This window comes from Trachypithecus francoisi, unplaced genomic scaffold, assembly GCF_009764315.1.
Source record: "Trachypithecus francoisi isolate TF-2019V2 unplaced genomic scaffold, Tfra_2.0 Lachesis_group8, whole genome shotgun sequence".
NCBI lineage: Eukaryota > Metazoa > Chordata > Mammalia > Primates > Cercopithecidae > Trachypithecus > Trachypithecus francoisi.
Window position 1 is genome coordinate 75,780,512 of NW_022681473.1, and position 15,595 is coordinate 75,796,106.

The 15,595-nt window shown below is 39.8% G+C and overlaps 1 protein-coding gene across 2 annotated transcripts in view; it reads left to right on the top strand.

Annotated features, from left to right (window-relative positions):
* Positions 1-15,595, top strand: part of CCDC83 (coiled-coil domain containing 83) — an 82,717-nt gene that overhangs the window by 37,314 nt on the left and 29,808 nt on the right. For both annotated transcript variants that reach the window (XM_033206088.1, XM_033206089.1), the window contains exons 6-7: positions 1,581-1,672; positions 5,243-5,311. In XM_033206088.1, coding sequence (XP_033061979.1) covers positions 1,581-1,672; positions 5,243-5,311 — 161 coding nt within the window. The remainder of the gene's footprint in view (positions 1-1,580; positions 1,673-5,242; positions 5,312-15,595) is intronic.

A 15,595-nucleotide genomic window follows, 5' to 3' on the forward strand; every position in this document is an offset into this window, starting at 1 on the left:
TGTCACTGTCTCCCATCACCCCCAGATGGGACCATCTAGGTACAAGAAAACAAGCTCAGGGCGCCCACTGATTCTACATTATGGTGAGTTGTATAATTATTTCATTATATATTACAATATAATAATAATAGAAATAAAGTGCATATGTAATGCACTTGAATCATCCCAAAACCATCCCCCTTTCCCACCCAATGTGGGGAAAAATTGTCTCCCACGAAAACAGTTCCTCATGCAGAAAAGGTTGGGGACTGCTGTCCTAAATGGAAATAAGTTCTATAGTACTGTTAGTACAATACTGTTGTTTAGCTGTAGAATAAGTTTAGTGAGCCTCTGAACCTGTCCAGAAATCTAGCAGCCATGATTTTCAACATCATTTGTATGGGAAAATACTTTCTGAATTCCAAATAATTGTCCACCTATGTTATATAAATAAAGCACAACTAATGGGAACATATAACACAGAACTAATAAAACACAACTAACCTTGATTATTCTCAGATTAACTCGTTTGGAGTAGTACAGTTTCCTCATTTTTCACATTGCTGACTACCTAACTCAGTCCCTGATTACCTCCTCAAAAAAAGCTTTCTCTGATCACCCGATCTAAAATTGAGAATTTTAGTTTTTCTTCCTCACACACATCACCACCTGAAATATTATTTATTTACCTGTTTACTTATTTATGATCTGGCTTCCCCATTAGAATGTACATATCACAAGGACAGGGTTTTTTTCTGTCTTAACCAGTAATATTTGCAGTGTCTTACATACTGTTTGGCATACAGAAAGAACTTGATAGTTATTTGTTGAAAAAAGGAATGAACAAATTGGACTCATCTGTCCAGCTTTCTTATTCTCCATTCTTTAAAGCAGCCTTGCTGTCACAGTGTCTCATAGTCCTTAAGAAGGAATATTGATTACATGATCTCCAAGCATCTTTCAAGGCCTAAAATTTTATGATTCTTTGCTCTCTCAATAATGACATTTGTGAGCATACAAAAATCTTGAGAGGACAGAGAATCCTGTGCTTCATTTTCTGTCTGTCTTTCTCACCTGAGCCTAACTTATGACCAGGTCTATCAACTTTCTCAGCCCCCTTACTCCCTCCCTATTCTCCTCTCCTCGTACTGTCTTTCCTGCCCCAGGAAACACATGCCAAGAATAGTGGAAATCTAGTTAGATGGAGTCAGACAGAATGCTACTCGAATAGATAATAAAGTCTTCATATTTCTGTTGTGGAGTAGTAAGTTGTGTGTATGAAGGGTAGACTGCCACACAAATGCTAACTTGTTTGAAATTCTGCCTTTGGAGAGAGAGTCCTTTGAAAATACAAATGTTCTTGTGTAAGAGATCTTAAACTAATTCACATTAACGTATTAGTAAATTCTTAGAGTCTATCTTCCAACTGGAGGAACTAGATTCTTCAGTAAAAATGTACCCTGAAAATTCAGGAAAAAAAAAAAATGTGTAGAAAGGAGAACTGAGGATGATGGAAAATAAAATTTACTGACATCATCGTTTTACCTAGAATCAGCCTTGATAAGGCTTTTAATTTTCTTTTCTGTTTTTTTTTTTTTAAGAACACTATAAAATCACTCTGGAAGATGCTAGAAAGAAAATAACCAAAGAAACTTTGTTGCAGCTGGACCAAAAGAAGGAATGGGCCACACAGGTATAATTCAATTTTCTTAAAAATAGAACAAAACAAACATTTTCCCACTATTTTTTCTTTGGGTATATTATAGTGGTTAAGAACTTTGGATAGATTCTCAGATTTGGGATGCTCAACCTGTAGTAATGGCCATAACACAATATTAAAATAAAAGTTTTGAATGATTTATAAAATGAAATATAATTTTTCTAAAAAATACTTTCTTTTATATCTAAACCTAGGAATGTGGATTCTGAAGGTAGATAGTTTGAGTTCAAATCACAGTTCTACACTTAGTGGTTGTATAATGAATTTGTTACTTAGCTTTTCTGGGCTTCTGTTTCCTAACCTATAAGATGAAGGATAATACTAGTATTTACCTTAAAGAAATAGTGTGAGGATTAAATGAGATGATTTAAGTACTATAATCTCTCACAAGAAACAAGAGCTCAGTGAATTTTTTCTTTTTTTTTTATCTTTTTTTTTTTTTTTTGAGGCAGGATCTTGCTCTGTTGCCCAGGCTGAAGTGCAGTGACACAATCACAGCTCACTGCAGTCTTCACCTCTTGGGCTCAAGCAATCCTCTCGCATCAGCCTCCTGAGTAGCTGGGACTACAGGTGTGTGCCACCACTCTTGGCTAATCAGTGAATTATTAATCAGTTATTTTTTTAAGTATAAGAAATATAGGTTGAATATCCCTTATCTGACACATGTTTCAGATTTTGAATTTTTTCAGATTCTGGAATATTTGTATTATACCAGTTGAGCATCTCAAATCCCCAAATCCAAAATCCAAAGAAGTCTGGGCTGGGTGCAGTGGCACTCTCCTGCAATCCCAGCACTTTGGGAGGCCAAGGCGGGTGGATTGCTTGAACTCAGGAATTTGAACCAAGCTTGGGCAACAGGGCAAAACCCTGTCTCAGCTAGTCCCAGCTCAGTAGTGCCAGCTACTTGGGACACTGAGGAGGGAGGATTGCTTGAGCCCAGGAGGTCAAGGCTGCAGTGAGCCGTATCTGCACCACTGCACTCCAGCATGGGAAACAAAGTGAGACCTTGTCTCAAACAAACAAAACAAAACTGAAAAAGTGAAATTCTCCACAATCTGAAATTTTTTGAGTGCCAACATGATGCTCAAAGGAAATGTTCATTGGAGCATTTTAGATTTCAGATTCTCAGATTTTGCATGCTCAACCTGTAATAATGGTTGTAACAAAATATTAAAATAAAAGTTTTGAAAGAATTATAAAATGAAATATAATTTGTCTAAAAAGTACTTTCTTATATATCTAAACCTAGAAGAGTGTACTTTACATTGCTGGCACTTTAAAAATTTGGGACATAATATATTTTTGAGGCATAATTGTCAATCTTATATGTTCTCTAATTCCTTTGTTTTTACACAAAATACCTGAATTTTTTTTTTTTAACAGTCTTGACCTCTTTTCAAACTATCCTCACCTCAGTGAGGTCCCCCACTGAGATTGTCTGTTCATCTGGGACATTCTTTTCTCAGAATCATAAACATCTGGTCTTTTTTCAAAAAGGTTCCTTACTGAATTTCAGTTGCTGTTATTTGTTGCATCCCTGTTGGTTTAGTTGTTCTTTTAGTCTTACTCTCTTATTGCATTATTTTTACTAATTTACACAAATACAGAAGGTTTTGGAAAACTGATCAGCAATCTGTTTGCTCATGCAATTCAGTCACTTTATAAGTGAATCTGACTCACTCACATGGTGAAATCAACCATTAAGTAATCTGACCATAGTTAAGATGATTCAAAGTAGATATATAGGCCAAATAAGCATATAGCTTCAAGCATATATCATGAGGACTGTTCTAAATATTCTTTCAAGCATTTCACATTTAACTCCCTCAGCAATCCAGTAAGCTATAGAGACTTGCTAATGAGGAGACTGGAGCACAGAGAAGTTTTATGACTTGCCCAGAGCAAGTGGGAGAATCCAGATTCATTTCAGGAGGGCTCCTTCAGATCACTGCTCCTAATCACTAAGCTATACATTTTCTTTTCTCCACATAATGTCAAACACTCACATGCTTGAATGAATTTTCCTCATTTTAGCTGGCTATTTTATCATACAGTTCAACATCCTATAATCACAATGCTGTGCAACCTCAGATGCACATTAGAGTCACCTGAGAAATTTTTTTTAACTCAGGTGATGCCTGTATCTCACCCATGGAGAAGGCTGATATATTGCCCTGGGATGTTGTGTGGACTTCTGGATTTTTCAGTGCTTCTAGGAGATTCAAATGTGTAACTAAGGTTGAAATCGCCGATCCACTGTTAGTGAATTCAGCCATTAGCCAATTAACTTCAGTTAGGAGCAGCTTCTTGCTTTTGTCCAAAGGAAATTCTATGTTGGAGGAAACTAGAATTATTAGTTGTAGCTGGAGTATAAAAATTCCTGGCTCCTAAGAAATATAGGTCCACTTGTAATTTAATAAGCATGACCTAAAGACAAATTTTTATGGCAAATCTTTCAACTCTTAAAGACTTTAATAGGGCTGGGCATGGTGGCTCACACCTGTAATCCCAGCATTTTGTGAGGCCAAGGCAGGTGGATCACTTGAGGCTAGGAGATCAAGACCAGCCTGGCCAACATGGTAAAACCCCATCTCTACTAAAAATACAAAACTTGGCCAGGCATGGTGGCAGGCACCTGTAATCCCAGCTACTTAGGAGGCTGAGGCAGAAGAATCTCTTGAACCCAGGAGCAGAGGTTGCAGTGAGCCAAGATCACACCACCATACTCCAGCCTGGGTGACAGAGCAAGAGTCCATCTCAAAAAAAAAAAAAGACTTTAACATAAATTTACCCTTAACACACTTTTCAATCATTTCTGTCCATGTTTATGATCTAGATTATTTTTCTTAATTTTTCTTCTTTTGGTTGTGCCCTTCAGTTACTAAATATTGAACTTGTACTATGGTATCCATATAAAAGCATCTTGCAGAGAAATATAGTTGGTTATTCAGTATAAAATTCTTTTCAATATCCATGTAATTGAAAATAAATTTAAATTTCATGAACCTACTGACAAAGTAAGACTATTTTGTCTTCTTTGTCTAAAATGCCTTTCTTCAGGAGATTATCCAGCTACAGCCTATCCTGAAACTACTTGCTGTTAGATTTACAAATATGTATGTTGTTATTAGTGACATGCAAAATCTTTTCAAATTAAAAAGATAGTAATCTGTTCATGTTTTTGCTATATGTTGGATTATGTCTGTGACTATAAACTTAAAGAATGTTTGATCAATGCAGTTTAACCATCTGAATTGTGAAACATGATTTCACCATAGCAGTCAGATTTGGTCACAATGCAGGTCAATTGAATGGTCAGTTACACATTGTTCAGTTCTCCAAATCACCTATAATAGACAGTGTAAATCAGAAAAAGCAATATAATAGGATAGTAAAGAATGAACAACCAAACCAAAAGTTCTTAAGTATGTTCCTAAAGTAATTGCAGACACAATCTAAATGCAGGTTAACTGCACATCACTGTTGCTAAAATTGTGAATCAGCATGTGGCAACTCTTCCTTAACCCGGAAACTTTCTTTTAGAATGCTGTAAAGCTCATTGACAAGGGCAGCTATCTAGAGATCTGGGAGAATGACTGGCTCAAAAAAGAGGTAAGTGGAATTTATCAAAAACAATTTCTTCGTTCTCACTTTTTTTTAACTAGAAATGACTTTTAATTATGAACTGAAGTCATGAGAAAAGCATGGTACCTTGACTGACTGAGACAAAATAAAATTCAAGTGGAGTCCTCATCTCACTATAAGCTGTTACTCAACAAATAACATAAATAATCTCAATAATAACCAAAAAAAAGCTGGGGTTTATAATTCACACAGTAAACTCAAATGTGCAAAGTTTCTTTATGTCCTAAAACTTGATTTGGTCTTCCTCATGAGCCTACTTCCTCCTGGGTGATGGGGCAAGTCTAAAGGACCATTCTAAGCTGATTCTCTGCTGGGTTAAATTGCCTCTTTTGGATGACATGGTCTCCTTTGGTCTGTACCACTGATATTTGAACCAGATAATTCTTTGTTATGAAGTACTGTACTGTTTTCCCTAGACTGTACATGCCGGTCGTCTCCTCTTCCTTCCATATCTCCTTACCCTCATCTGTCTAGAAAACTCCAACTCATCCTCAGGCTTGGACTTTAATTATCAATTTCCTTGTGAATCATTTTGTAATCCCTCCAGGAAATTTTGGGTGCTCCTTCCCCAGTGTTTCCTTGCTTTATTGTAGCTCTTGCTAAAATATGTTGAAATTGTCTGTTTATGCATCTGTCTCATTAATACACAGAGCAGGCTATAGCTTTTCAACTATATGTCCATGGCACCTGATAAATAATCTGTGCTCATTAGTTATTGAATGAATGAATGTCAATGAATATAGATATACTCATTAAAGGCATTAATCAAATAAACAGCTTAGATCATAGGTGAAGGAAGCAGCTAGGTTAAAACCTTTGTGAACTGTTTATTGTAGTTCAAGATGGTAGGCTGCATCCTACCTCTCCTGAGGGCCCACTGAAATAAAATTATAAAAATTATAAAAATACAAAAAGAACTCATCCACAAAGAGAAGAAGAGGAGTTAACTAGCAGGTGAGATTTCAGAAATCTTCTGAAAGACAAAAAGCAGATGTGAGAGTACGTTGTTGGATGAAACGGGAAGCTATTACTTGGGCCAGATGTTACAAGAGAACTACAGAGGATGTGCAAAATTCAATGTTTTTGGAAACCTGGGAGAGTCTCTGCTCAGAGTCTGTGTGAGCTATAGATGGTGGGAATGGGAACTGGAGCAGAAAACAAGAGGGTTACTTGATGGTCTGAATAGGGAATATCTGTATCAGTAAGCATCCACCATCACCCTCTACAATTTCCCTCACATACCACCAAAGTGTTTACTTTTGAACTAAGAACCTGATGACTGTCCTCTGAGAACACTAAACAAATTATCAAATAAAGGCAAAGGTTTCTAGTGTAGACATTAGATGTTTCTGTGCCCCACAGAAAATCCTTCCTATGTTGGCATTTAGGAAGCCACAACCTAATATCCCACTCCTGCCTTCTCATCCTTTGGGATTTGCCAGTTCATACCACCTGCCATACCACATACAGTCTCCAGTCCACATTCCCATTCAGAGGAAAAATCTGGTATGAAAACAGACCTGTGGGGGGTGGGGGGTGGAGCAAGATGGCCGAATAGGAACAGCTCCAGTCTCCAACTCCCAGCGCGAGCGACACAGAAGACCAGTGATTTCTGCATTTTCAACTGAGGTACTGGGGTCATCTCACTAGGGAGTGCCGGACAATCGGTGCTGGTCAGCTGCTGCAGCCTGACCAGCGTGAGCTGAAGCAGGGCGAGGCATCGCCTCATCTGGAAGCGCAAGGGGGAGGGGAATCCGTTTTCCTAGCCAGGGGAACTGAGACACACAACACCTGGAAAATCGGGTAACTCCCACCCCAATACGCGCTTTAAGCAAACAGGCACACCAGGAGAATATATCCCACACCTGGCCGGGAGGGTCCCACGCCCACGGAGCCTCCCTCACTGCTAACACAGCAGTCTGCGGCGATCTATCCGCAAGGCAGCAGCGAGGCTGGGGGAGGGGCGCCCGCCATTGCTGAGGCTTAAGTAGGTAAACAAAGCCGCTGGGAAGCTCGAACTGGGTGGAGCTCACAGCAGCTCAAGGAAGCCTGCCTGTCTCTGTAGTCTCCACCTCTGGGGACAGTGCACAGCTGAAGTCCAAGAGGGGAAGCAGCGGGGGCCGGTGCAGACGCGAATGACTCTGTCTGACAGCTTTGGGGAGAGCCGTGGATCTCCCAGCGCGGAGGTTGAGATCTGAGAACGGACAGACTGCCTGCCTGAGTTAACTTCCTGCCTGAGTAGCCTAGCTGGGAGACATCCCCCACTAGGGGCAGTCTGACACCCCACACCTCACAGGGTGGAGTACACCCATGAGAGGAAACTTCCAAAGGAAGAATCAGACAGGTACACTCGCTGTTCAGCAATATTCTATCTTCTGCAAACTCTGCTGCTGATACCCAGGCAAACAGGGTCTGGAGTGGACCTCAAGCAATCTCCAACAGATGAACAGACACTCCTTCTGACTATCAGAAGGAAAACTATCAAACAGGAAGGACACCTATATCAAAACCCCATCAGTACGTCACCATCATCAAAGACCAGAGACAGATAAAACCACAAAGTTGGGGAAGAAGCAGGGCAGAAAAGCTGGAAATTCAAAAAATAAGAGCACATCTCCCCCTGCAAAGGAGCGCAGCCCATCGCCAGCAATGGATCAAAGCTGGTCAGAGAATGACTTTGACAAGATGAGAGAAGAAGGCTTCAGTCCATCAAAATTCTCAGAGCTAAAGGAGGAATTACGTACCCAGCGCAAATAAACTAAAAATCTTGAAAAAAAAGTGGAAGAATTGACAGCTAGACTAATTAATGCAGCGAAGATCATAAATGAAATGACAGAGATGAAAACCATGACACGAGAAATACGTGACAAATGCACAAGCTTCAGTAACCAACTCGATCAACTGGAAGAAAGAGTATCAGCGATTGAGGATCAAATGAATGAAATGAAGCAAGAAGAGAAACCAAAAGAAAAAAGAAGAAAAAAAATGAACAAAGCCTGCAAGAAGTATGGGATTATGTAAAAAGACCAAATCTACGTCTGAATGGGGTGCCTGAAAGTGAGGGGGAAAATGGAACCAAGTTGGAAAACACTCTTCAGGATATCATCCAGGACAACTTCCCCACCTAGTAGGGCAGGCCAACATTCAAATACAGGAAATACAGAGAACGCCACAAAGATACTCCTCCAGAAGAGCAACTCCAAGACACATAATTGCCAGATTCACCAAAGTTGAAATGAAGGAAAAAATCTTAAGGGCAGCCAGAGAGAAAGGTCGGGTTACCCACAAAGGAAGCCCATCAGACTAACAGCGGATCTCTCGGCAGAAACTCTACAAGCCAGAAGAGAGTGGGGGCCAATATTCAACGTTCTTAAGAAAACAATTTTAAACCCAGAATCTCATATCCAGCCAAACTAAATTTCATAAGTGAAGGAGAAATAAAATCCTTTACAGATAAGCAAATGCTGAGAGATTTTGTCACCACCAAGCCTGCCTTACAAGAGACCCTGAAGGAAGCCCTAAACATGGAAAGGAATAACCGGTACCAGCCATTGCAAAAACATGCCAAAATGTACAGACCATCGAGGCTAGGAAGAAACTGCATCAACTAACGAGCAAAATAACCAGTTAATATCATAATGACAGGATCAAGTTCACACATAACAATAATTAACCTTAAATGTCAATGGACTAAATGCTCCAATTAAAAGACACAGACTGGCAAACTGGATAAAGAGTCAAGACCCATCAGTCTGCTGTATTCAGGAGACCCATCTCACATGCAGAGACATACATAGGCTCAAAATAAAGGGATGGAGGAAGATCTACCAAAGAATGGAGAACAAAAAAAAGCAGGGGTTGCAATCCGAGTCTCTGATAAAACAGACTTTAAACCATCAAAGATCAAAAGAGACAAAGAAGGCCATTACATAATGGTAAAGGGATCAATTCAACAGGAAGAGTTAACTCTCCTAAATATATATGCACCCAATACAGGAGCACCCAGATTCATAAAGCAAGTCCTTAGAGACCTACAAAGAGACTTAGACTCCCATACAATAATAATGGGAGACTTCAACACTCCACTGTCAACATTAGACAGATCAACGAGACAGAAAGTTAACAAGGATATACAGGAATTGAACTCATCTCTGCACCAAGCGGACCTAATAGACATCTATAGAACTCTCCACCCCAAATCAACAGAATATACATTCTTCTCAGCACCACATCGCACTTATTCCAAAATTGACCAATAATTGGAAGCAAAGCACTCCTCAGCAAATGTACAAGAACAGAAATTATAACAAACTGTCTCTCAGACCACAGTGCAATCAAACTAGAACTCAGGACTAAGAAACTCAATCAAAACTGCTCAACTACATGGAAACTGAACAACCTGCTCCTGAATGACTACTGGGTACATAACGAAATGAAAGCAGAAATAAAGATGTTCTTTGAAACCAATGAGAACAAAGATACAACAAACCAGAATCTCTGAGACACATTTAAAGCAGTGTGTAGAGGGAAATTTATAGCACTAAATGCCCACAAGAGAAAGCAGGAAAGATCTAAAATTGACACTCTAACATCACAATTAAAAGAACTAGAGACGGGCGGATCACGAGGTCAGGAAATCGAGACCATCCTGGCTAACACAGTGAAACCCCGTCTCTACTAAAAATACAAAAAAAAAAAACTAGCCGGGTGAGGTGGTGGGCGTCTGTAGTCCCAGCTACTCGGGAGGCTGAGGCAGGAGAATGGCGTAAAAACCCGGGAGGCGGAGCTTGCAGTGAGCTGAGATCCGGCCACTGCACTCCAGTCCGGGCGACAGAGCGAGACTCCGCCTCAAAAAAAAAAAAAAAAAAAAAAAAAAGAACTAGAGAGGCAAGAGCAAACACATTCAAAAGCTAGCAGAAGGCAAGAAATAACTAAGATCAGAGCAGAACTGAAGGAGATAGAGACACAAAAAAGCCTCCAAAAATCAATGAATCCAGGAGTTGGTTTTTTGAAAAGATCAACAAATTGACAGACCGCTAGCAAGACTAATAAAGAAGAAAAGAGAGAGGAATCAAATAGACGCAATAAAAAATGATAAGGGGATATCACCACTGACCCCACAGAAATACAAACAACCATCAGAGAATACTATAACGCCTCTATGCAAATCAACTAGAAAATCTAGAAGAAATGGATAATTTCCTGGACACTTACACTCTTCCAAGACTAAACCAGGAAGAAGTTGAATCCCTGAATAGACCAATAGCAGGCTCTGAAATTGAGGCAACAATTAATAGCCTATCCACCAAAAAAAGTCCAGGACCAGATGGATTCACAGCTGAATTCTACCAGAGGTACAAGGAGGAGCTGGTACCATTCCTTCTGAAACTATTCCAATCAATAGAAAAAGAGGGAATCCTCCCTAACTCATTTTATGAGGCCAACATCATCCTGATACCAAAGCCTGGCAGAGACACAACAAAAAAGAGAATTTTAGACCAATATCCCTGATGAACATCGATGCAAAAATTCTCAATAAAATACTGGCAAACCGGATCCAGCAGCACATCAAAAAGCTTTTCCACCATGATCAAGTGGGCTTCATCCCTGGGATGCAAGGCTGGTTCAACATTCGCAAATCAATAAACGTAATCCAGCATATAAACAGAACCAAAGACAAGAACCACATGATTATCTCAATAGATGCAGAAAAGGCTTTTGACAAAATTCAACAGCCCTTCATGCTAAAAACACTCAATAAATTCGGTATTGATGGAACGTACCTCAAAATAATAAGAGCTATTTATGACAAACCCACAGCCAATATCATTCTGAATGGGCAAAAAATGGAAAAATTCCCTTTGAAAACTGGCACAAGACAGGGATGCCCTCTCTCACCACTCCTATTCAACATAGTGTTGGAAGTTCTGGCTAGGGCAATCAGGCAAGAGAAAGAAATCAAGGGTATCCAGTTGGGAAAAGAAGAAGTCAAATTGTCCCTGTTTGCAGATGACATGATTGTATATTTAGAAAACCCCATCGTCTCAGCCCAAAATCTCCTTAAGCTGATAAGCAACTTCAGCAAAGTCTCAGGATACAAAATTAATGTGCAAAAATCCCAAGCATTCTTATACACCAGTAACAGACAAGCAGAGAGCCAAATCAGGAATGAACTTCCATTCACAATTGCTTCAAAGAGAATAAAATACCTAGGAATCCAGCTTACAAGGGATGTAAAGGACCTCTTCAAGGAGAACTACAAACCACTGCTCAACAAAATAAAAGAGGACACAAACAAATGGAAGAACATACCATGCTCATGGATAGGAAGAATCAATATCGTGAAAATGGCCATACTGCCCAAGGTTATTTATAGATTCAATGCCATCCCCATCAAGCTACCAATGACTTTCTTCACAGAATTGGAAAAAACTGCTTTAAAGTTCATATGGAACCAAAAAAGAGCCCGCATTGCCAAGACAATCCTAAGTCAAAAGGACAAAGCTGGAGGCGTCACGCTACCTGACTTCAAACTATACTACAAGGCTACAGTAACCAAAACAGCATGGTACTGGTACCAAAACAGAGATATAGACCAATGGAACAGAACAGAGTCCTCAGAAATAATACCACACATCTACAGCCATCTGATCTTTGACAAACCTGAGAGAAACAAGAAATGGGGAAAGGATTCCCTATTTAATAAATGGTGCTGGGAAAATTGGCTAGCCGTAAGTAGAAAGCTGAAACTGGATCCTTTCCTTACCCCTTATACGAAGATTAATTCAAGATGGATTAGAGACTTAATGTTAGACCTAATACCATAAAAACCCTAGAAGAAAATCTAGGTAGTAACATTCAGGACATAGGCATGGGCAAGGACTTCATGTCTAAAACACCAAAAGCAACGGCAGCAAAAGCCAAAATTGACACATGGGATCTAATTAAACTAAAGAGCTTTGCACAGCAAAAGAAACTACCATCAGAGTGAACAGGCAACCTACAGAATGGGAGAAAATTTTTGCAACCTACTCATCTGACAAAGGGCTAATATCCAGAATCTACAAAGAACTCAAACAAATATACAAGAAAAAAACAAACAACCCTATCAAAAAGTGGGGAAAGGATATGAACAGACATTTCTCTAAAGAAGACATTCATACAGCCAACAGACACATGAAAAAATGCTCATCATCACTCACCATCAGAGAAATGCAAATCAAAACCACAATGAGATACCATCTCACACCAGTTAGAATGGCAATCATTAAGAAGTCAGGAAACAACAGATGTTGGAGAGGATGTGGAGAAATAGGAACACTTTTACACTGTTGGTGGGATTGTAAACTAGTTCAACCATTATGGAAGACAGTATGGCAATTCCTCAAGGATCTAGAACTAGATGTACCATATGACCCAGCCATCCCACTACTGGGTATATACCCAAAGGATTATAAATTATTCTACTACAAAGACACATGCACATGTATGTTTATTGCGGCACTATTCACAATAGCAAAGACTTGGAATCAACCCAAATGTCCATCTGTGACAGACTGGATTAAGAAAATGTGGCACATATACACCATGGAATACTATGCAGCCATAAAAAAGGATGAGTTTGCGTCCTTTGTAGGGACATGGATGCAGCTGGAAACCATCATTCTTAGCAAACTATCACAAGAACAGAAAACCAAACACCGCATGTTCTCACTCATAGGTGGGAACTGAACAATGAGATCACTTGGACTCGGGAAGGGGAACATCACACACTGGGGCCTATCATGGGGAGGGGGGAGGAGGGAGGGATTGCATTGGGGAGTTATACATGATATAAATGATGAATTGATGGGTGCTGACGAGTTGATGGGTGCAGCACACCAACATGGCATAAGTATACATATGTAACAAACCTGCATGTTATGCACATGTACCCTAGAACTTAAAGTATAATAAAAAAATACATAAATAAATAAATAAATTAAATAAAGAATAAAAAAAGTTTATTCTAAAAAAAAAAAAAAGAAAACAGACCTGTTTACACAGTGGTGGGGAAAATCCATGCCATTCCCCAGACTTTTCTTTAATATAAATAGACATCCAAGGACCACCAGGCATTTGAGTATATTTAGCACAACAGAAGAGAAAGACCAAGTGAATTAACAACAAAATAAAAAGTAAACAATAACAACCAAAACAGCCTGTGGAAGAAATAGAAAAAATTTAGGGAACTGTAAAGGTCTTTTATTAGTATAATCAAAAAAATCTGGCCAGACATAGTGGCTCACAATTCTAATCCCAGCACTTTGGGAGGCCAAGGAGGGCAGATCACTTGAGGCCAGGAGTTCAAGACCAGCCTGGCCAACATAGTGAAACCCCATCTCTACTAAAATTACAAAAGTTACCAGGGCAAGGTGGCGCATGCCACCTTGGGAGGCTACTTGGGAGGCTAAAGTATGAGAATCGCTTGAGCCCGGGAGGAAGAGGTTGCAGTGAGCCAACATCCCGTCAATGCACTCCAGCCTGGGCGACAGAGTGGAAAAACAAAACAAAACCAAAAATCTGGCCAGGTGCAGTGGCTCACACCTATAATCCCAGCACTTTGGGAGACCAATGTAGGCAGATCACTTGAGTGCAGGAGTTTGAGACCAGCCTAGGCAACATGGTGAAACTCCATCTCAATATATATATATATACTTTTTAAATCTGAGAAGGTATTTTATTTATAGAACAAGATGTTTTAAGAACAAAAATAAAATATAAAACAAAAAATAGACCAGGCATGGTGGCCCACACATGTAATTCCAGCACTTTGGGAAGTCAGTGCAGGAGGATCGCGTTAGCCCAGGAGTTTGAGACCAGCCTGGGCAACATAGTGAAACCTCATCTATACAAAAACTAGAAAAGTTAACCAGGCATGGTGGTGAGCACCTGTAGTCCCAAATACCCCGGAGGCTGAGGTGGGAGGACTGCTTGAGCTCAGCAGGTCGAGGCTGCAGTCACCTGTGATTAAGCCACTGCACTACAGCCTGGGCAACAGATTGAGACTCTGTCTCAAAAATAAAATAAAATAAAATAGGGAACAGAGAACAACTCTCAAAACTCTTTTGATTGTATTGTCAAAATACAATACAAAAAAAAAAGGGAAGAAGAAAAATAAGAGACATAGAGTACTAATGTAAGATGTACAATATCCAACTAATACATAGTAATTTCAGAAAGAAAGAATAAGAACCAGAGCAGTGGCTCACTCCTGTAATCCCAACACTTTGGGAAGCTGAGGTGAGAGGACTGCTTGAGCCCAGGCATTCAAGACCAGACTAGGCAACATAGCAAGATCCTGGCTCTACAAAAAATAAAAAAAAATTAGCCAGGCATGGTGGTGCATGCCTGTGGTCCCAGCTACTCAGCGGGGCTGAAGTGAGAGAATCACTTGAGTCCAGGAGGTCAAGGCTGCAGTGAGCTATGATCACATCATTGCACTCCTGCTTGGGTGACAGACTGTCTCAAAGAAAGAAAAAAGGGTAAATAGAGGGAAGGAAATCATCAATGAAATAATAGAAGAAAATATCAGGGTTCTGAAAAGGACATGAATTTTCAGAACACCAAGAACAAAAAGAAAATCCTAAAAGTTTCTGGCAGAAGCAGGTGGGGGTGGGGGTGAAGTTAACTACAAAAGGAATAAGACCCAAACTGACATTCAATTTTTTCAATAGCAAAGTTCAGATGAAAAATTATTTTTAACTTGGAGTTCTATACTCAGCTAAACTAGATTAAGGACAAATAAAGCTATTTTCAGAAATGCAAGGGCTCACAATACTTCTCATGCTTTCTCAAGAATTTACTTAACCATGTATGTCAGCAAAACAAGAAAGTAAACTGATGAAGAGAAAAACAGGAAACAGTATACTTCCCAGTATACTAGGGAAGAAGTGTCTAAGGATGATAATTATGTTGCAGGCCTAAAAAGCATGCCGTCCAAGTTGAAACTGATCTCAATCCCAGGCTCTAAACCTACATATTCAACAGCCAGCTGTGCAACTCCACCTAAATGCACCGCAGACATCTCAAACTCCTAAACTGACTGCATCTTCCCTTTTTCCCAGAACTGCCTTCTCTCCTACTCTATCTGTCCCACTTAAGGATCCCACCATTATCCAGTCACCCAAGCCAGAAACTTGTGAGTTAAGTCACCGCCTGTATATACTCAGGAGATTTGTTCCAGGACCCCCACCCCCACCCCGCCACTTA